The following is a 23,446-nucleotide window of genomic DNA, read 5'->3' on the forward strand; positions in this document are numbered from 1 at the left end:
GTACTTTCTGCTCAGTTTGGCCGAGAACCTAAAATTACCCTAAAGCCAGTATGTTTATTAATCTGTTAATAATTTATAATAATTTATTATTAATCTATAATTAATTTATAATCTGTTTTAAAATTCATTCCTCAGTGCAACCAGCCGCATTTCAAGGGCTCAGGTGTGGCCAGTGGCTACTATATTGGCCGGCGCAAATGGGCAACATCATCACAGAAAGTTCTCCAGGATGGCAGTGCTCCAAAACCTGAGCTCTGCAGGGTCTGAGCGGGTCTGACCCATCTTCACACAACTGTCTGCAGCCTTTTCTCTCTAAGCCTGGCTCTGCCTCTTTTCTCAGTCACTTCTGACCATTCGGAGATTAAAGAGGTAGACAGTGGGATCCCAACCCTGCACTTCCAGTAAAGTGTCTTTTGTTTCTGAGAGCGATAACCAGCCCCCAATAAACTGTCAGCCGTCAGTCAAAAAGTCCACATTTGGAGGTCTGCCACCTTCAACCAAAGCGAGAACAAAACTTGCCAGAATTTCACTTCCGCAGCAGACTTTTCGCATTGATCACCCAGCAGTATGTCACATATAATTTCTAATGTTTTCTGCTTATTTGTAATATCACTGGACTCAAATTCCTGATGTCCTAAATTGTATTACTTTCCAACACATATTTCTGTGTGAAAATGGGTGTCTTCAAATCAGAAGGCTGCTATGTAGGGCTTTAAAAAGGCAAATTATTTGGGGCACCTGGCCGGTTCAGTTAGTAGAGCATTTGACTCTTGGTCTTGGAGTTATATGAGTTCAAGCCCCATATTGGGTGTGGAGTCTACTTAAATTTTTTTTTAAATCTTTTTTAATGAAAATATTAAAGGGGCGCCTGGGTAGCTCAACTGGTTAAGGGTCCGACTTCGGCTTAGGTCATGATCTCGGAGTTTGTGAGTTCGAGCCCCGCATTGGGCTCTGTGCTGAGCACTTGGAGCTTGGAGCCTGGAGCCTGTTTCGGATTCTGTGTCTCCCTCTCCCTCTGTCCCTCCCCTGCTCACACTGTGCCTCTCTGTCAAAAATAAATTTAAAAAAAAAAGAAAAAGATTTGTATTGGAAAAGGTTAGCATATGCTATCAGTAATTTACAGCCTGCAGGGAAAAAAAGTTTTCAAAATCAGTTTTACCAACTTTTATTTAGAAAACATTTTTGGGGCTAAGAGAAGGGCATCATGATTTGGGCCAGACTAGGGCCTCTGGCTCCTAGCACTCAGGTTTGTCGAGAGAAAACCTCTCTGTGCACAGCAGGGAGGGGGCCCCAGGGAAAGCCAGGCCGACCCCCCTGAGAAGCAAAGGAACGTTTTCAAAGAAAATTGGACAGATTACCACATAGGTTGATGTTTGTACTCTTAAATGTAGATTACAGTAGAAACGAGGTTTTACCAATCATCTTTATCTGGGGTGGGAATGACTAAAATTCGTCCCTCCTATGAAATCTCTGGAAACTGTTTTCTTGCCCACCAAACTTGCCCATCAGCAGCTCCTCCTCATCTTCCTCACGGGCCTTCTTCACTTCCTCCTTGGCCTGTATGGCGTCCATCTCCCTTTCTGGGCCCTTGGAGAAAGAAACAGACATATGAGACATTAGCCGCTGGGGGCTGTGTTTCCAGTGAGTGGACCAGGGGTCCACCTTCAGCCTGCCCTTGCCTTCTACAAACCTCCACACCACAGCTTCAAAGAGGCCCCAAGGATGCCCGGCCTTAATCCCTGGATCCTGTAATTGGGACCTTGTATGGGAAAAGGGTCTTTGCAAGTATGATTAAGTTAAGCATGTTGAGGTGGGAAGATTATCCTGGGTCATCAAATGGACACTAAATTCCATCACCAGCGTCCTCGTAGGAGACAGGCAGGGAGAGATTGGGCACATACACAGAGGAGAAGACCACGTGAAGACAGAGGCAGAAATCAGAGCCACACGGCTACAAATCAAGGAACACTAGGAGCCACCAGAGGCTGCAAGAGGCGAAGGAAGGACGCTCCTGCAGAGCGCTTGGAGGGAGCATGGCCCCACTGAGGCCTTGATTTCAGTGTACTGATAGTGATTTTGGACTCCGGGCCTCCAGAACTGTGACGTGATGGATCTGTGTTGTGTTAAGCCAGCCAGTTTGTGGTAATTTGTTACAGCGGCCGCAGGACACAAATACACCCACCCACTTCTTTCTGTTCTCAGAGTACCTGGGCCCCTGTCCTTCAACCAGCTGAGCAGTGAACGGGCAGTCCTCTGAGCCTAACTGGGAAAATCCAGGCACATGTGATCAACACAAGGGTTAGCAGTGCAGATAACATCAAGAAGGTTCCCGTGGTCATTACTGAAAAGGAGTTTTAGTAAGGCTTTCTGGGAGAAGTCAGATTCAAGAAGAAATGACTCCCTCACCATCAACAAAATGAAAAGGCAACCCGCCGAAAGGAAGGAAATATTTGCAAATCGTATCTAATGAGAGGTTCTTATCCAAAAAGTATAAAGAACTTATACAACTTAAGAGCAAAAAATATCTGATGGAAAAAAAGGGCAGAGGATCTGAATAGATATTTCCCAAAGAAGACATACAGAAGGCCAACAGGCACAGAAAAAAGATGCTCAACATCACTCATCATCAGAAAAACGCAAATTAAAACCACAACGAGATATCACTTCATACCTGTTAGAATGGCTACTATCAAAAAAAACACGAGATAAGAAACACTGGCCAAGGACATAGAGAAAAGGGATCCCTCAGATGCTGTGGGTGGGAATGTAAATGGGTACAACCTCTACAGAAAACAGTATGATGCTTGCCCCCAAATTAAAAATAGTAATTCCATATAATCCAGTAATTCCACTTTTGGGTGTTTATCTGAAGAAAAGGAAAGCACTGTCTCAAAGGACATCTGTGCCCCCATGTTTATTGCAGATTATCTATAATAGCCAAGACTGAAAGCAATCAGATTGTCCATCGACCAATGAACAGGTAAAGAAAATATGATTCACACACACAGTGGAATATTACTCGGCCATAAAAAAGAATGAAATCTTGCCCTTTGCAACGACATGGATGGACCCTGAAGGCATTATGCTAAGTGAAATAAGTAAGAGGAAGAAAGACAAATACCATATGATCTCACTTGTATGTGGAATTGAAAAAGAAAAACGCACAAGCTCATAGCTACAGAGAACAGGTTGGTGCTTACCAGACACGGTGGAGGGTGGGGAGTGAAAGAAGGTGGGCAAAATGAGTCGAGGGGATCAAAAAGTACAAACTGCCAGGTATAAAATATAAATAAGTCATGGGGATGTCATGTGCAGGATATAGTCAATAATATTGTAATAACTTTGTATGGTGAAGAGTGTTAGCGAGACTTATTGTGGTGAGCATTTCTTACTGCATATAAATGTTGAGTCTCTATATGGTACCCCTGCAACCAATATAATATTGTGTGCCAACTACACTTCAATTGAAACAATAAATAAAACTCAAGCAGTTCACAAAAAAAGGATATCCAAATGGCCACAAAAGCCATAAAACAGTGCCAACCTTCATTTGTTATCAGGGTAAGAAAACTAAAACCAGAGACACTACTACAAAGCTGGAGAAACCCACAATCCCCAGCGCCGGTGAGGATGCGAGAGAGCCCAGCCCCTCCAGGAACAGCCTGGCAGTATCCTATGGGGGCAAACATCTATTGTAGGACCCGACTATTCCCGGCTAGTTATCCCGGAGAACTGAAAGCCCACATCCACACACAAAATAACCTGTAAATAAATAGTTATAACAGCTTTGTTCATATGTCAAGAATTGGAAACAACCCAACTGGTGAGCAGAGAAAACTACCAATGGGGCGTCTGGGGGGCTCAGTTGGTTAAGTGTCTGACTTCTTGATCTCGGCTCAGGTCGTGATCTCGCGGCTCGTGAGTTGGAGCCCCTTCATCGGGCTCTGTGCTGACAGTGTGGATTGGGATTGGGATTCTCTCTTTCTCCCTCTCTCTCTGCCCCTCCCCTGCTTCCTTTCCCTCTCAAAGTAAATAAATAAACTTGAAAAAAAATTTTAAGAATGAAAATTTAAAAAAAACTACTCAGCGATAAGAAGAAACCAATTACTGGCTGACACCCCAACAACATGGCTCAATCTCAGACACATTATGCTTGAGGAGCAGGCTCAAAACGACGACAGGCTAGGGCAATCCATTTATGTGACACTTGGGAAAGGCGAGGCTGTAGGGGCAGATACCAGATTGGTGGAGGCCTGAAGTGGGAGAGGCTTTGGCTACAAAGGGCCCAAGGAGACTTTGGGGGGTGATGATCCTATGTTCTACATCTGGATCTTTTTTAAAAAAATTTTTTTAATGTTTATTTTTGAGAGAGAAAGACAGAACGTGAGCTGGGGAGGGGCAGAGAGAGAGACACACGTATACACAGAATCTGAAGCAGGCTGCAGGCTCCGAGTTGTCAGCACAGAGCCCGATGTGGGGCTTGAACCCATGGACCATGAGATCCTGACCTGGGCTGAAGTCAGATGCTTAACCGACTGAACCACCCAGGCATCCCTGCCTCTGGATCTTTGTTGGTGGTTTCACAACTGTATGCGTTTGTCAAAAGCCGTGGACTTCTACACCAAAAAAGGGTAAATCCTACCGTATGTATATTACACTACAGTAAATCTGACTTGTCAACAACTGACAATGATACCAGGTGTGGCCAAAGATGCGGCATAAACCGTAACCCTCATCCACTGCAGAAGGAAACAGAAAAGAGGATGACACATTGAAAACCGATGGGCTGTGTGGGACCTTGTGACCCAGCCTCTCCTGGCCTGGACATGTGTCCACTGAAAGGCAGGCACGGGAATGATGGTAACAGCTTAATCAGTGAGGCCACAAGCTGGAAGCAATCCAAAGCTGCGTCAACAGAGAACAGATATATACCTTCTGGAATATTCACCCAGTAAGAACGAGCTGCTGCTGTATTCGATAATATGAACCTCACAGCGCTGCCTGAATGAGTGAGTATTGGATGGCTCAGTTATACAAATTTCAAAAGGGGGTCAAATGTATGGTCGTGGGATAGTGGTTCGTTGGAGGGGAGGGGCAGCTACGGGCAGGGAGAGGGTGTGAGGAGGTTTCCAGAACTCTGGTACCGGTCTGTCCCTTGATCTTGGTGGGATGTTCACTAATAAAAATCCATCAAGCTCTTTCCTGTATGTTACACTCAAGTACAGAAATAAATGAATAATGAGCAAAAAGCCCATTGTGTGTGTCATACCTTAGTTTCCCCCCAAGTGGCTTTGCCAAAATTGTCAGCATACGCTTCATCGTCTGTGATCAGGAAGTTATCGAAAATGGTGCCTGATCTCACCTGTGGATGAAAATAAGGCCTTCCTTACTGATGTGAGAAATATGACAACTTTGTACCCAGAAGCAATTGTATGTGGTTCAGGGCCCTAATGGTGACTGGATCTCCACAGCAGCAGGTGCTTAAACCCATTTCTGAAGCGCCCCTTCCCTCCAAGGGACTGGTTCGCAAGCTTAGAAACTCCTGATGCCTCACCCCCAGGGATGCTGATTTCACTGGTCTGGGTGCTACCTGGGCATGGAGACTCACAAGCACTCGAGGGACTAGAGCGCTCTGTGATGTCCGCCCACCACTGCCCGAGAACTTTACTGGGTAAAGCTGGCTGTGGGCAGCGGCAGCACCACCTGGAGCTTGCTGGGGAGGCAGGATCTCGGGCTCCACCCTGGACCCTGCAAACATCAGAAGCTGCAATCTTGTCCTAGAGCTGATGGGGCCCACAGGTCAGCTCCAGGCTGAGGAGTGACAAATTCCCAGAGGGCAGGGAGGCAGACAGGAAATATAAAAAAAAAAGGGGGGGGGGCAGAAGGATGTTTGTTCTATCCATGGCTGAATTATGTCCTGAGTCCAGGTATGGGTACCAGGCACATAGTAGGAATTCAAGGAGTATCAGACACACAGTAGGAGCTCAAGGAATACCAGCTATGCAAATGCAGTTTAGGCTGAAGCTCAGAGTTATAAAACTACAGCCAACTTATTTATTTATCTATCTATCTATCTATCTATCTATCTATCTATCTATCTATCTATCTATCTATTTATTTATTTTATTTGCTTACTTACTTACTTATTTATGGGGGGAGGGGCAGGAGGAGGAGGAGAGAGAGAGAGAAAGAGAGAGAGAATCCTAAATAGGCTCCATGCTCAGGCGCTGAGCCTGACACGGGGCTCCATCCCAAGACCCCAGGATCATGACCTGAACAGAAATCAAGTCGGACGCTCAGCTTACTAGGCCCCCCCCCAGGTGCCCCTGGGTGATAGCAAATGTAAGGCCAAGTGACCTGCCACAGCTCCAGTCCAATGGCACCGATGTTCTCAAATTCTGAGAGGTCGTACTCTGTCAGATAGTTGGTGTTTTTCAGCTTCTGATGGAGCCAAACGTCTTTGTCTATACCTTCTGGCTTCAGGCCACCCTGCAACGACAGACCCTAAGTGGACGTCCGGAGGGACGCAGGCGGAGGCGGGGGAGGGCCACCACGGGGCAGCGTGGGGAAGAGATGCCACCCACCTGGTACGGAGGCTTCTGCAGCATCGGCGCCTGCCAGTCCCCGTCCAGTTTGCTGTTCCAGTCGCTTGGCTTATTGGCACTGGCATCCAGAAAATGCTTCTCCCAGTCCTCAAACATGGGGGGGGGGGAGGGAGGAATCGAATCTCAGATTTGGGAAAAGAAATTCTTAGCTACCAAGAGGCAGTAGCAGGCCTACGGCCCTGGTCGCAATTTGCCCACCAATTTGGTGATCAAGGGGCCAAGTGCTAAGTGTTCTCAGTCCCACGGAGGGTTTCAGGGCCACACGCTGCCCGGATTTTCCCCCTAAGCCTCGGCGTGATCACACCACCCTTCCCAAGCTGGTGAGAGGAACAAAAGTCTGGAAAACTCAACAGAGAGGCTAAAGTTAAAAATGATGGGACAAAAGTGATGTCGGGGGGCGGGGCCACACAGTCACTGCTGGTTAGGTGGTCTGTCTTCTACATCACAGTCATATATAGAATGTTCCAGAGAGAGGGGCTGGACAACCAAGAAATGTTCCAGAATTTACACGGGGATTGCTGGGTAGCAGGAGAAAAGCAGTTATGTTATTTAGACGCTATGTACATATATGTATATATTAACAGCCACAGTATACACATATAGATACATGCATACACATACACGCACATGTGCATGCATACGACATATGAACACACATGTATAACGTGTGTGTGATACACGTGTACACATTAACATACATGTACACTTGTATACGCATATACACATGTATGCATGCACTCATATATACACACATCTATATATATGTATATGTATATGGCTTAGGAGGTGTTGAACAAATACTTGTTGAATAAATGAATGGATGAGGATGGGGCACTTGGGTGGCTCAGTCGGTTCAGCATCCGACTTGGGCTCAGGTCATGATATCTCAGTTTGTGGGTTCTAGCCCCATGTCAGACTCTGTGCTGACAGCTCAGAGCCTAGAGCCCATTTCAGATTCTGTGTCTCCCTCTCTCTGTGTTCCTCCCCCTCTTGCTCTCTGTCTCCCTCTCTTTCAAAAATAAACATTTTTTTAAAACTAAAAAAAAAAAATAAATCGATGAAGAAAAGGCGCTATAGATTAATATTCAGATAAACATATAAAAACAGGGGGCATCTGGGTGGCTTAGCTCGTTCAGCATCTGACTCTTGATCTCAGCTCAGGTCATGATCTCATGGTTCATGGGTTCGAGCCCCACGTTGGGCTCTGTGCTGACATCATGGAGCCTGCTTGGGATCCTCTCTCTCCCTCTCTCTCTGCCCCTCCCCTGCTTGTACTCTCTCTCTCTCAAAATATATAAATAAAAACTTAAAAAAAAACACGAAAACATAAAAGTTGTGTATAATGATATTTTCTCTTTCAGAATATCTGAAAAATTATAACATTTTGCACTTAGCCTGGGGCACTTGGGTGGCTCAGTTGGTTAAGCGTCCGACTTTAGCTTAGGTCATGATCTCACAGTTCTTGAGTTTGAGCCCTGCATCAGGTTTGCTGCTGTCAACACAGAGCCCATTGGGATCCTCTATCTCCCCCTCTCTCTGCCCCTCCCCTGCTCACGCACACTCTTTCTCAAAAACTGACAAACAAAAAAAGACTGGGGCTTTTCCATGATACTGCGTATCTGTGAAATATTGCATATTTCTCAATGATTGGCATGTAAGATTTGGCGGCTCCCGTCTGCTTTTTGCTCACCTCAACTGGCAACAGATGAAGCCACTCTTGTGCTGGGACCAGGAAATGGGTGCAATGCAACCCGAGTAGCTGGCTCCTTATAATCGCAGGCTATTAAATCATAATGCCATAATGAACTAATTTCCTTAGGAGCTCACACGGAACTGAACATATGGAGAAAACATGGCCAGTTTGGGGGCCAGCTTCTGGACGTGTGATTAGGCTCCACCAGGGACCCACCTCAAGTACGCTCAGCCCTAAGGCACACAGCGCTGCTAGCTGGCAACCCTGTAGCTCAGAGGCAGCGAGGACTTTCATCCTAAGACCTGTGTCCTCTCCTGCACAGCCAGAGGGCTCCAAGGTCAGTTTCTTTGCCATTCTGCGCTTTGGTTTTTGTTTGTTCTTTTAATTTTACTGTTTATTTATTTTTGAGAGAGACAGAGCGTGAGTCGGGTAGGGGCAGAGAGGGAGAGGGAGGCACAGAATCCGAAGCAGGCTCCAGGCGCTGAGCTGTCAGCACAGAGCCTGACACGGGACTTGGACTCACAAACCGTGAGATCATGACCTGAGCTGAGGTCAGACGCTTAACCAGCTGAGCCACCAGGTGTCCCTCTGTCATTATTTTAATTTTTTATTCATTTTTGAGAGAGCACAAGTGGAGGAGGGGCAGAGAGAGAGGGAGACAGAGGATCAGAAGCAGGCTCTGCTGACAGCAGCGAACCCAAGGTGGGGCTTAAACTCACGAACCGTGAGGCTGTGACCTGAGCTGAGGTCGGACGCTCAACTGACTGAGCCACCCAGGCACCCCCCCCAATACACTTCTGTCGTTTCAAGCCACCCACTTTGTGGTCCTTTGTTAAGCAACCCTAGGAAACTCATGCAGACACATCATGTTAACTGAGTCTTGGTTGTGATGCTCAAAAACTACTCCATGTTCGAATTCAAAATAGCAAAATTTTTAAAAAAATCATTATTATAAAGATTGCTGATGCATTATCCTTTAAAAAAAACGGATCAGTTGGGGCGCCTGGGTGGCTTAGTCAGTTAAGCGTCGACTTTCTTAGGTCATGATCTCGCGGTTCGTGGGTTCGAGCCCCACGTCGGGCTCTGTGCTGACTGCCAGCTCAGAGCCTGGAGCCTGTTTCAGAGTCTGTGTCTCCCTCTCTCTCTGACCCTCCCCTGCTCACGCTGTCTCTCTCTCCTAGAAATAAATAAAACAACAACAACAACAAAACAAAAACAAAAACGGATCAGTTAAAAAAACAAAACTTGCTCGATTTCATCTCAGATATTGTAAGACCCTTTCACAATCCCTGGAAGGGCGGAGCTACACGGCTGGTTTTGGCGGCAAATGCTCCAGGGAGGGCACTTTGATTGTGACCATGTGGGGATCACGGTCACCAGCCCTGCAGCAAGCGCACAGGACCTGCATACTCACAAACTCCGCTGGCACGCCCTGTGGGGTTGTTCGCGGAAAATGCACACCTGGGATTTGTCATCTTGTGCCTGGTCCCCATCCTTGGACTCTGCGGAGAACTTCTCCATCTTCTTAAGTGACGTCAGATTCCAGTCATACTCGATGTCACCGGATTCGATGGATTGACCGTCAATTTTCACTTCGTAAGTGAGGTCTGGTCTTAAGACCAGAGCATAGAGGTGGGTAAATCCATCAACCTGAACGTTTTAAGGGGAGAAAGGGTAAGGATGAGACTTTGACATTTCAGGGCAGGTCTACTATGTGATTTAAGTAGCTGTTGATCAAAGCATTGCTACAAACAGCCAGAAGAGCATTTCTGAGGGCAGGGGTTGACTTGACTACAAAATGTGGCCTACAGAAGAAATCACCCCCTTGTAGAAAACTTCCTCACCACCAGCTGACTTCTCTGGAGTGGCTGATTCCCTTCTGTGTAGATAATGGTTCCCACCTAGAATCCCACAGGTGGTTATGACAGGGGTCTTTGTGTAAGCCAAACGCCTGTTTGGTTTATGAAAAGTTGTGCGGAAAACAATTTCCTGTTCCGTGTTCTGAAAGATACCGAATGAAGCCCAGTCTGTTGTTCAACACAGAGGGGAGCTTCCTAGCGTTCTGAGCTGCCCAACAATTTAAGCTCTGCGAGGGCAGGCCTGGTACATCTCTTGGTCACAGTTAAAAACCCCAGGCCAGACACAAGGGAAGGATTCAGCAAGTATTCAATAAGTGAGAGATGGGGGGGTAGATGGGCAGGTAGATGGGCAACCTCTGGGGAGGTTGGGGTGCCCAGGATGTGCCTGCCTGTCAGCAGCAGAGGGGACTCCGGCGCCACACTCCGGCAGCTATCGGTTCTCAAAGTGGGGCTACCCGGTCATTGTCACTGGGGCTGCCCGAGAAATGTCTGCCACCGGGTCAGCCTGACCTGTTGTATCAGCACCTGAGTGAACCCTCTAGTGTCCTTCACGGACCTTCCAGAGGTGCTGACACTGCTTAGGTTTGGGAACCACTGTCTCAGCCTCTTAAAGGCTGCATCAGGAGGATTCTCCCCCTGCTAAGAGCCAAGAGTAAAAGCCTTTTCAGTACCCCCTGCTCTGCTCTGCAGGACAGACAGGCTGCTGTCAACACCATGGGCAATGGCTCTGTCTGCTCTGTGTTCCTCTCAGCCTCTGTAGCTCACTGTGACAGCTGACAACACGCTTCTCCCCATGCTCTCTCCTCGCTCTCTGCCCGTCTTTGTCTCCTCTCACCTTTCCTAATTTAGACTTTGGACTCATTGGCCAGGTTGCTGGCACCTTCCAGGATTTGACCACAAGTGCAGAGTCTCCTGAGGGCTAACATCCACTCCTGCACATATGCAATGGATCCAAGCCAGGATCTTTAATTCCAACCATTGGCCTGAGCTTCAGAGCGGAGTTTCCAACAACTTATTGGACACCTCTACCTGGATGTCTGCCAGGATTTTACAAACAACAGTTCCAAACAGCTCTCACGTGTGCCCTGGCCCCTCACTGGTCTTTGTTTTCCCTGATTAATAGCAGTGCTGCTGAGATTCATCGTCCACATACCTAGGAGCCGAATTCCAAACATCACCAAGTCCTTTGGGTCCCACCCCTGAATTATCTGTCAAAAGTGGTCCCATGTTCTGCATCCCGTTGAAGCCTTGGCCTAACAGCCTCACCCTTCTCCCTGCCTATCAATCACCCCATCCCTCCGGCCCCTGCCCCCCAGAACATCCAAGGTATTTCTCTAACATGCAGATCTGACCCTCTCCTTGAAGCCCCCTGAGGGCTGACCACCACCTGCAGGGGAGATTCTCAGCCTTTCCTTCACAGCATCGAAGAGTGAATCAGACCCACTGGAGACGCTGCTCCTCCCTCACTGGGAAGACTGGAACGCCAACTACCTGCTGTGAGTCAGTGCTCCTTCCACAGAAGCATCTTTTCTTTTTCTAACAGGTGCAGAAATAGCACACATCTGACGGCAACATCAGCCTGCGGGAGCCGCTCAGGGCCCCAGAGCCTTGCCACCCGGTGCTGGTCACGCTCTGACCTCCCCAGCACAGCGCACGCCAGACTTCACGGCCTCTGTAGTGTCATCCCCAGTCTCTCCCACACATCCGATGTGCAACTGAACAACTTCTCGGGGAATCAGTTGTAAAACCTGTGCACTAAGTTGGCCTTCGAGCTCTCCCTCACCCCCACAGCAGGGACGGCAGGCCTCTCCATTTAAAGAGGACCTGATGATGGGGCGCCTGGGTGGCTTAGTCGGTTAAGCGTCCGACTTTCGCTTAGGTCATGATCTTGCGGTTCGTGGGTTCGAGCCCCGTGTCGGGCTCTGTGCTGACAGCCAGCTCAGAGCCTGGAGCCTGTTTCAGTCTGTGACTCCCTCTCTCTCTGACCCTCCCTTGCTCACGCTGTCTCTCTCTCTCTCTCTCCTAGAAATAAATAAAAAACATTAAAAATAAATAAATATATAAAGAGGACCTGATGATCCTTTGCAGCCACAAGTCGGTGGGTGGGAGCCCAAGAGGAGCCCGGCTGCCAACAGGAGGCTCACTGGGGCTTGGTGTGGAGACCAAGCACAGCCCTGCTTGGGTCAGGACTGAGTAAGAGGCGATTATGGACACTTCCCCTCCATGCAGTCACTGTGCTCTCCAATGCACCCCGGCCTCCTGCCCAGATTTATCCAGATTCATAGAGGGCCCCCCCACCATGTGGAAGCTCTGGGCCCCTGCTTCCTGGTGGCTACATTCAAACAGAGGGGGTACAACGGGAAGTGTACTTCCCTTCCGTAGGCCCAGCGCCAGGGACCCGAGGCAAGCTGCCTGTTTGGAGAAGCCCTGGGCAGGGCCATGGAGTTAGGAAGCGGGCCCCGCGGCAACAAGTGTTATTTTCACAGGATCCGTGGCAAAAAGTAAACAAGTATGCTTTCACTTTAGAAACATTCCCATTGGTAAATGTTTTGGTATTTTGAAAATTACTTTCTCCAGGATGTTTTGCTTCCCATCCTGAATACTTTAGTCCATGGTGAGGACGGATACAGCTGAAGTGTGACTATACTATTGTAACTTATAAGGCAAATTATAACGCAATGTCACAGCTCACGGTAAAAAGTGAGTATGCCCTCCCGATGGGTACAAACCTCAGAAAACAAGTCAAAGGAGCACGCAAGTGTCTCCGACAAGCCTGCTAAACTGGAAACCTGGGACACAGGGGTGTGTTTGCTAAGCCCCATCCCTGGCTCAGTGACGGATTTTAAGATCAAAACTATTTTCTCTAAATTTATGTTATCATTAAGAGTTAACACGGGTGGGTGGGTGGCTGAGTCCGTCCGACTCTTGATTTCAGCTCAGGGCATGATCTCAGAGCATGTGAGTTCAAGCTCTGTGCTGACAGTGTGGAGCCTGCTTGGGATTCTCTCTCTCCCTCCCTCTCCGCCCTTTCCCTTCTCTCTCTCTCTCTCTCAAAATAAGTACATAAACATTAAAAAAAAAAAAGAGTTAATACAATCACAGCTTTGAACACAGAAGCGTTTACCTTACACCTGATTGATTTCTTGTTTGAGTGATACTGATTCTTGAAGTGTAAAATAACGTGAACTTTCTTGATATCAAATCCACAAATATCGGGTCCTACAAAAAGAGACATATTAGCTGCTCTAAATTTCCTTTTATCAGGCATCACCACAGGAAACCCCCAATCGTTCTGAAATATACAAGGCACTGGAAGTCTATAGGTGCAGGAATAATCGGACGTTGTCATGGAGACACTGAACCGGATAGCGGCGCCCTTCTTGGTTCAGCTGACTTCTCTGATCACTGCAACTATTTTGGACTCAAGTGTAAGGCAGCATGTGAGTAAGAAAGAGATTTAACAGTCTAGGAAGCATCCGTGGCATGCTTGCCTGAGGCTCGGGCCCTTCCTCTGAAGCTCTAAGAGGTGACCTGTGTAGGGTGAGGGCTTCGGAGTCAGACCAACTGGTTCTGATCTCAGCTCTCTTTCGCTGTGCTAAGACATATTTGCAGCTACACCGCTACCCACACCCCCGTGTCCTGTTCTCTAAAACCGGGATGTTAATCTTGACTTCCAAGGCTATTTTGCCAACTAAATGGGCTAATGTATGTGAAGAATTTAATAGGGCGATGCTCGGTATTTGTTATTATCATTATGCGTGTCCCAAAGACAACACACAGGCACATATCAGACAAGGCTTTCTGAATATACTCAACAAGGCTTGCAGGAGGGATCTGGAAAATTTGTCAAACCTTCTGAGGATGTTTGGAATTACCCTGCTGCTGCTTTACTGAGCTTAAGCCTTAGGAATGTACTAGACCATCTGGGTGTCTTTCTGTCTCAAACCAAATTCCACCACATCCATTGACCCGGGGCTGCACCCGCCTCTGGGGATTCTGTGAGGCAAACCCTGTGTAAACACAAGCAGATGACTGCAATTTTTTTTTTCTAGATCTTGCAGTGATGAAGAGAGATCCAAGCGGCACATAATTAAAGGATATTATCAATTTGCCAGAGTGGCTGTAACATTGCACTTGGAAGTAGCCTCCTGAGGGACCCACAGAGAACACCGTGTCTGCCTTCCAGATGAGTTCTCAGAAGACGCATGTTTATGTAATTTCCTTTTTTTTTTTTTAATCACTGGAAAACAATCCGGTTCAATTTTTAAAACAAAAGCTATGGTATGAGAACTATTTGTAGGAAAGGCTACCACCTCAGGATTAAAACATGACATTTTCCCTTCAAAGTTGGTCAGAATTTTCTGATTTCTAAGCACCTACATGCTTTGAAATATTAAATTAAGCTTCAGAACACGCCCAGGCATGCCTGGGAAATCCGGACAGTTTCCATTAAGTGCTATCATAAAATATTTATGCATGTAATGGATTTTTATGAAGAAATGGAGTAGGGAGATGGGCTCTAAAGCCAGGCTGACCTGATTTGGGGCAATCTTTGTGAGCCTCAGTTTCTTTATTTGCAAAATGGAAGCTGTGTTACCTACTTCCCAGGGTTTTAAACATAATTCAAGACTGCGTTTGTATCTCTGCCATCCTGTTTTAAGAGAATAAAAATAAATGAAGACTTTTTAATTTCCTTTTTAATCAAAGTAAAGATGGTCTTCATTCCAGATTTTATTTTATTAAAAAAACTTTTGTTTATTCATACTTTTTAAAAAATTTTTATTTTTTAACATTTATTCATTTTTGAGAGACAGAGAGAGACAGAGCACCAGCAAGGGAGGGGCAGAGAGAGAGGGAGACACAGAATCGGAAGCAGGCTCCAGGCTGTCAGCACAGAGCCCGACATGGGGCTCAAACCATGAACTGGGAGATTATGACCTGAGCCGAAGTCAGAAGCTTAACTGACTGAGCCACCCAGGCAGCCCTCTTCATTCCAGATTTTAAATGCAGGCGTATATTGGAGTCGTGGTGGAGAAGACAGCAGGGATCAGGGGCTGTGCAATTGGTGGAAACTTTGCATATATAATGTAGTGGCCTTGGAGAAGTCACCTTGCCCTCCAAGACAGGGCAGGATTATATCCAGAGTCAAGAAATAATATAATACCTATTCTCTCTACTTCTATAACACTATGACCAACTGTACATACAAACACGAGGACAATGTAACAGGTGTCTGAAGGCTGATGCTGATCACAATAAATTCAAAGATAAGCACTGAAAAACCAGGACAGAGAAAACTTCTGCAATGCATCCATGTCACGAGAGAGAATTTTAAAAAATGGATTCCCCAAACTTGAATTACAGACAGATATTTTAAAACTACATTTCCATTCTTAAAAGACCTTTTTGAGGCGCCCAGGTGGCTCAGTCAGGTAAGTGTCTGACTTTGATAGCACCGTTTGTGGGTTTGAGCCCTGTATCGAGCTCTGGGCTGACAGCTCAGAGTTTGGAGCCTGCTTTGGATTCTGTGTCTCCGTCTCTCTCTGCCCCTCCCCTATTTGCCCTTTGTCTCTGTCTCTGACTCTCTCTCAAAAATAAACATAAAAAAATTTTTTAAACAATTTTTTAACTTATTTTTAAAATTGTGATAAAATACACATAAAATTTGCTGTCTGGGCCCTTTTTTTAAAATTTTTTAAAAAAATTTTTATTTATTTCTAGGAGAGAGAGAGACAGTGTGAGCAGGGGAGGGTCAGAGAGAAAGGGAGTCACAGACTGAAACAGGCTCCAGGCTCTGAGCTGGCTGTCAGCACAGAGCCTGACGTGGGGCTCGAACCCACGAACCGCGAGATCATGACCTAAGTGAAAGTTGGACGCTTAACCGACTAAGCCACCCAGGCGCCCCATGTCTGGGCCCTTTTTAACTGCATCATCCGTGGTATTAAATATATTTGCCTTGTTGAGCAACCGTCCCCACCATCTATACTCTTCATCTTATAAAACTGGAACTCTATACCCATTAAACACTAACTCCCCATTCTCTCCTGCCCCCAGCCCCTGGCAGCCACCATTCTATTTTCTCTATATATAATTTTGACTACTCTAAGGACCTAAAATAAAATAAGTGGAATTGGGTAGTATTTGTCTTTTGGTGACTGGCTCATTTCACTTAGAATAAAGTCCTCAAGGTTCATCCATGTTGTAGCCTGTATCAGAATTTCCCTCCTTTATAAAGCTGAATGATAACCCATTGTATGGATGCCACATTTGTATATCCTTTCATTTGCAGATGGACACTTGAGTCCTCTAATTTTGTTCTTCTTTTCTGAGATTGTTTTGACTATTCAGGGTCCCTTGAGATTCCACATGAATATTAGAATGGGGTTTTCCATTTCTGCCAAAAAAAAAAAAGTCCTTGGAATTTTAATAGGAATTGGATTGAATCTATATATTGTTTTTAGAATCTGTAGAATGCTTCGGCTAGTGTTAACACTTTAACACTATTAAGTCTTCCAATTCATGAACATGGGATGTCTTTCCATTTATTTATACCTTCTTTAATTTCTTTCAGCAATATTTTGTAGTTATCATTGTACAAATCTTTCACCTCCTTGCTTAATTCCTAAGTATTTTGCTCTTTTGGATGCTATTGTAAATGGAGTTATTTTTGTAACTTCCCTTTCAGATCGTTCATTGTTCATATGTAGGAATACAGCTGGTTTTTGTGTGTTGACTTTGTATCCTGTTACTTTGCTGAATTTGTTCATTAATTCTAATAGTTTTTTTGTGTACTCTCTATGATTTTCTATATATAAGATCATATCATCTGCAAAACAGATAATTTTATTTCTTTCTTTCCACTTTGGATGGCTTTTATTTATTTTTCTTGCTTAACTGCTTTGGCTAGAACTTCCAATAGTATGTTGAAAAGAAGTAGTGAAAGTGGGGTGCCTGGGTGGCTCAGTTGGGTGAGCATCCAACTCTTGATTTTGGCTCAGGTCATGATCTCATGATTTGTGAGTTCAAACCCCTGCTGAGATTCTCTCCGTCTCTGTCCCTCCTCTGCTTGCACTTGGGCACTCTCTCTCCCCCTCTTTCTCTCAAAATAAATAAACTAAAAAAAAAAAGTGGGGAAAGTGGGCATCCTTGCCTTGTTCCTGATCTTACAGGAAAAACATGGTCTTTCACCACGGACTATGTTTGCTGTGGGTTTTTCATAAATGGTTTTTATTATGTTGAAGTAGTTTCCTGCTATTTGTAGTTTGTCAACTGTTTTATCATGAAAGGGTGCTGAATTTTGTCAAATGCTTTTTCTGCATCAGTTGTGATCACGTGTTTATTTTTTCCTTTCATTCTGTTGGTGTGGAATATAATATTGATTGATGTTCATACTTCAGATCACCCTTGCAGACAAGGAAGAAATGCCATTTGGTCATGGTGTATAATCCTTTTAGTACACTGCTGAATTGTTTCCTAGTATTTTGTTAAGGATTTTTGCATCAATGTTTATAAGAACGTTGGTCTGTAGTTTTCTTGTAGGTGTGGCTTTGGTATCAGAATAATGCTAGCGTCATAGAATGAGTTAGGAAATATGTGTTCCCACCTCTTCAACTTTTTTTTTTTGAAAAGTTTGAGAAGGATTGGTATTAGTCCTTCTTAAGTGTTTGGTAGACTTGGTGAGAGATTCATCAGATTCAAGATTTTGTTTTGTTGGGAGATTTTGGTGTATTGCCTCAATCTCCTTACTACTTGTAAGTCTCTTCAGATTTTCTATTTCTTCATGATTGAGTCTTGGCAGATTTTGTGCTTCTAGGAATTTGTCCATTTTATCAAGGTTATCCAATTTTTGGGTGTACAAATGTTCTTAGCACTCTCTTACATAATTCTTTTTATTTCTGCAGAATTGATAGTAACATCCCATTTCTGATTTTAGTAATTTAAGTCTTTCTTTGTCCATCTAGGTAAAGGTTTTGTCAATTTTGTTGATCTTTTTGGAGAACCAACTTTGGATTTCATTGATTTACTCTGTTGTCTTTCTATTCATGATTTCATTTATCTCTGTTGTACTCTTTATTATGCCTATTTCTCCCTTCAATTCTACCAGTTTTTGTTTCATATATTTTGAAGTTCAATAGGCATGTAAATGTTTATAATTATTACATCTTCTTGATATGTTGACCTTTTTATTAATATATAATGTCCTTTGTCTTTGGTAACCTTTTTTTTTTAAAGTCTACTTTGCCTGATATTAGTATAGCCACCTCTGCTCTCTTTTGGGTGCTATTTGCCTGGAATACCTTTTCCCATCCTTTCACTTTCAACCTGTGTCTTTGAAAAAATTTTATTTAATTTTTATTTTTTATTTTTTTAATTTTTATTTTTTTGTGAGAAAGGAGCATGAGTGGGGGTGGATCAGAGAGAGAGGGAGACACATAATCTGAAGCAGGCTCCAGGCTCTGTAGCAGGATTCTTGCACACGTCGTGACACTGAGGCTTTTCTTTCCAGGAAGCAACTTTATTCCAGCCGGCATCACTCAGTTGGGTTCATACCCAAAGAACTGAGCCCTGAACACCATGTGGCATGGTATTTTTAAAGGTATTTTTTACTTCTTTGTCTCCCGTACATGGCAACACACAAACATACAGTCTGATTAAATGGTCTCATGTTACCAGTCGGGAGGGATGTTGTCACATATGCAAATAGCAAGGTTGCCTTGAGATGTTCTTTTTTTTTATTTCCTTAAGGAGGGGACCCTACCACAACTTTAACTCATGAACCATAAGATCATGACCTGAGCTGAAGTCGGATGCTTAACCGACTGAGCCATCCAGGCGCCCTTTCTTTTGTTTTTAGTTGAGTTTTTGTAGAGAAATGTTTAAATTCCTTTTTAATTTCCTTTTGTGGATATTCTATAGCTATTTCCTTTGTGGAGGAACCACAAAGATTACATTTGATATCTTAAAGTTATAACATGCTCTAATTTGAATTTATACCAGTTTAACTTCAATAACACACAAAATTCTGCTGTTCATCTCTTTGCACTTCTGTGATCAGAAGTAGTGATCAGCGATCAGAGTTCAGATCCCTGATATTGGGAGGACAGGGTCCTTTTGGCTCACCCTGGCTGTGGCTAAGCTGTGTGTAGGCTGCTCCAGGAGCACATGCACGTCTGTCTGCCATGCAGCTTCAATGGAAGATGCTGAGAGCTGAAATGAGCCAAAGTCAACCTTCCCATTCTTCCTTTGCTGGAAGAAGCAATCCTTCCACAGACTTCGGAGTTCCAAAATAGTTGCATCCCATTCTGTCGCTACGATTGTTGTCCAGGTGGAGAGATGGATTCCTGGTGCTTTCTATTCCATTTTCCCAGAATGCTCTTCATCCTGAAAGCTTTTTGCATCCACACACTTCAGTTCTAGGTCTAGTTCCTGTGGCCCAGTGTGGTCCCATGCCAATTCTGCACAAATTTTCATCAGTTGCTCCCAGTATCAGGAGATATTTAATGTATTCTGGGGGTTAGCAAGGGCTAGACAGGAAATATTTTTGCCTTTCCTATCATTTTCGTGTGTCAAAAATATCATCCTGCTTTTAATTTTTTTTAATCATTAAAAATGTTAAAACCCATTCTCAGCTCATGGGGCATAATAAACGCAGTCTGTGGGCTGATGTGGCCCATGGCCAACGTTTGCTGATTCCTGGTGTATTCCAAATAATCGGGACTACATTACTACTGGATGAATAAACTCTCTCAAAAGTACAATACAATGATACGGTTACCTTTTTATAATATCAATTAGGCTTAACAGTACTAAAAATCTTTGATCGGATATATTCAATACTACTCCTGCAGCAAAGTCTTACTCTGGGGAATTCTATCAAGTGGAAGGAAGGGTTCAAAGTCACCAGAAATGGTTGTTTTGTGCTATCTAAACTCACCAAACATAATATAGTACTGAGATTTTCCGTTCAGGTTCTTCTGATCCACATCTGCTGGGAAGATCTTAATGTAGCCCCCTCCGCAGTCCATCTTCTGCTCGTGCTTCACTGTGTACTGAATGACCAGAGTCTTCCCTTTATTGCTAAATGGCTTGAAACGTGCAGAGATGGCATAGAACCGACCATTTTGCGTGGTCTGCAGACCTTTAAACAAAAAGTAGTCGTGAAAGATTCAGAAGGACAGACCCTGCGCTCAGTGCTGCAGGGAATTAAATGGTGGCCCTGCCCCCTGGCCCCAGTAATAACCACTCACATCAATCCAGGGCCTCACACACATTTTTACAATCACAGTGACTGGCATACCCCAAACGGGCTCTCTGCTGCCATAAAACTTCTATTTCCACACTCAGTTGCTCAATATACCACTGTTATACCTTAAAACACTGCAGCTTTATTTTTTTTATTAAAAAACTTTTTAATGTTTTATTTGTTTCTGAGAGAGAGAGAGAGAGAGAGAGCGCGAGCGTGAACAGGGGAGGTTCAGAAAGAGAGGCAGATACAGAATCTGAAACAGGCTCCAGGCTCTGAGCTGTCTGCAAAGAGCCCGACACAGGGCTCGAACCCACAAACCGTAAGATCATGACCTGAGCCGAAGTCGGACGCTCAACTGGGACTGAGTCACCCAGGCGCCCCAAAACACTTCAGCTTTAGATGATAAATTAATTGTGCCTCCATTCATTCTCCAAGGGGTGGGAATATACAATAAAGCCTGTGCAGCAACTTCATTAAACACCAGAGCATCTCACATCTTTTCTTTAATTCCTGTCTTAAAATAGTTGCTTAGGAAACACAACCGTGGATGGAGAACAGAGCGCTGACCTGTTCAAAACAGTGCTTCACTGCACTGATGAGCTGGCCCACAGTTGTCATCTTTTTATAAAAGATATCACATGAATCATATCATATTTTATAACCCCTCCCCCCTTTTCAGTAGGCTCTGTACCAAATCCTTATCTTATACTATGGAAACCAGAGCCAGTCTTACAATCATCTAGTCTTCCTTGCTCCACATTCCTGCCCCCGTACCTGCCTACGCAGAGATCCATCACAAACGCACTTGATGTTTTCTATCAATATGTCCAAGCCTCAACTCATGACTGACCGCCCACTACCGTACTCATCTCTTTCTCTCTCCTCCATTCTCTCTCCACCCTCACCTTTCTCAGAGAATTCATAGGCTCTCCCCACCTTTACCCCTTTACCACCCAAAGGCCAAGATTCACCACCTCCTTCTCTCTCACCTCCCTCCTCAGCCATCCCCAATGTCTCTCACCTCTTCCCATTTCTGGCTGACTGAATTCTATTTTATCTTTCCATCTATGGCTTCTGTGTGATGGCCCTTGGGGATCACAATGAAAGGCACCAAACTCATCGGTATCCCCAGTACCTTGCTCACGTGCTCTCACTAGATGTGTGCTGGAGTGGACGAAATGCAGAATCTCAGGATTCCATGTTGGAGGAAGAAAAAACATGGTGCAGAAAAACCAAATGGAAACCCCTATCCTTGGACAAGCTTGATGGAACAATCTGTTCATTTCACTCCATTTTTGTCCTACGGGCTGAATCTTGACCAACTCTTTCGGTCAACATGTAACTTAAGAAACAGCGCATGTGCAATAGAAAACCGGAAGCTGCCAAGAGGATAGCATTGAAGCAGCAGAGTCGAGGTGGAGGTAGAGTGGAAGGCTGGTGAAGAGGAAAACTCTTCACCTAAATTAGGCCAGCATGGGGCAGCTGGGTGGCTCAGTCAGTTAAGCCTCTGACTTCGGCTCAGGTCATGATCTCACAGTTTGTGGGTTTGAGCCCCGCGTCAGGCTCTATTCAGATTCTGTGTCTCCCTCTCTCTCTGACCCTCCCCTGCTCATGCTGCCTCTCTCTCTCAAAAATAAATAAAAAAACATTAAAAAATAAATAAATCAGGGTTGGCAAATCTTTTCTGCTAAGCCAGAGACCAAATATTTCAGACTTCACGGGCCATACAGTCTCTGTGCCAACTTACTGCCTTTACAGCATGCGAAAAGCCCAAGAATCTAAGTCAAGGACTGATCACGGCTGTGTTCCATTAAAACTTTACTTACGGACACATGACATTTCATATAGCTCACTAAATTCTGTATAGTTTTTATACATAATAAATGACCATTCCCCTTTTGATTTTTCTCCAGCAATCAAAAAATGTAAAAGCCATTCTTATCTCACCAGCCATGCAAAAAATAGGCATGTAGTTTGTCTACCTCTGATCGTCAGAAATGAGAAGACAGAAGTTATTTTGGCACCAGGAGGCTACTGACCTGGGGGGCGGGCAGTGCAAAGGAATGGGGGCCTCTGAAAACGTTCCCTATCTGATCCAGGGTGCACAAATGTAAACATTCATCTTTCTGTGCCCCTAAGATCCATACACCTGACAGCATGTAGCTTTTAGCTTGATTTTTTTTTTCCTTCTTAAGGAGGAAATAAAAATGAGAAGTATCCCCTAGTCATTTTCCTTTTGCAGGCCAAAGACCTGGGGTCTCCAAATTCCTGCCACTAATTGGTACACAGCGGGGCGATCTTGGGCAAGTAAAGAAAGTTAAGAGAAAAAGTAATGCCAGACCCCATCCAAGCCTTAGTTTTCCCTCTGGTGAACCGGCTGTAAGAGGTGCTAGGGATGGGCCACACCTGCCGTGAAAGGTTGCTATGGAGGTGAGGTGTGTGTGTTTGTGACATTTGGCTCCATTTTCTCACTTTTCCTACACTAACCTTTGTCCTTTTCTTTATGACCATAAAATTTCCCCGACGAGAGTCTAAAATGCCCAAATTGGGAGTCATTGGTGGACTGGACCCAGCGGTTCCTCCAGCGCTCTGTGGGGGGGAAACAACACCGGTTAGAGCTGAAGCTGATCATTTGAGTCATGGGGGGTGGGGGTGGGGGGGCTTGAGGCTNCCACTACCGACCCCGCGGCCACGGGCTGGTGCCAATGGCGACTCGGCTATCCACCGGGCAGCAAAGGATGCAGGGGCTTACGCCCCTACTCTACCACCGTCACGGACGGCGCCTTTTCACCTCCGTCTAGAAATTCCTCTTGGAAGTAGACGGTGGCCAGCGCCACCCGCAGCACGCAGACCGCCCACAGCGGAACGGGAGCCACATCCATGGGAGGTGCGCTGCACTTCTCGAAACTACCCCTTTACTCCCAGCGGTCTCGGCGTTGTGCCAGGCCGTCCCAGGACTACAACTCCCGTCACGCCTGGCGATTGTGACCTGAGGCACCATTGGCCCCTGCCGCGCAAAGCACGCCGGGCCCGCCCCGGCACT

General features: G+C 45.3%; 1 protein-coding gene across 2 annotated transcripts; it reads right to left on the reverse strand.

Annotated features, from left to right (window-relative positions):
* Positions 1-1,354: 1,354 nt before the first annotated feature.
* On the reverse strand, positions 1,355-23,405 carry CALR3 (calreticulin 3). Of its 2 annotated transcripts, none has more exons than XM_077777121.1 (9): positions 23,195-23,405; positions 22,891-22,992; positions 20,092-20,295; positions 13,282-13,376; positions 9,760-9,948; positions 6,585-6,692; positions 6,358-6,489; positions 5,270-5,362; positions 1,355-1,587 (listed from the first exon to the last, which is right to left on the reverse strand). In XM_077777121.1, exons 1-9 carry the CDS (start codon positions 23,283-23,285, stop codon positions 1,444-1,446), a joined length of 1,158 nt encoding a protein of 385 aa, XP_077633247.1. In that variant the 5' UTR covers positions 23,286-23,405; the 3' UTR covers positions 1,355-1,443. The 2 variants fall into 2 exon arrangements, with proteins under 2 accessions (XP_077633247.1, XP_077633246.1); XM_077777120.1 differs by having other exon boundaries at positions 6,358-6,504.
* Between the last annotated feature and the right edge of the window lie 41 nt (positions 23,406-23,446).

Source organism: Crocuta crocuta, unplaced genomic scaffold (genome assembly GCF_008692635.1).
Source record: "Crocuta crocuta isolate KB4526 unplaced genomic scaffold, BGI_CrCroc_1.0 scaffold77, whole genome shotgun sequence".
Classification (NCBI taxonomy): domain Eukaryota; kingdom Metazoa; phylum Chordata; class Mammalia; order Carnivora; family Hyaenidae; genus Crocuta; species Crocuta crocuta.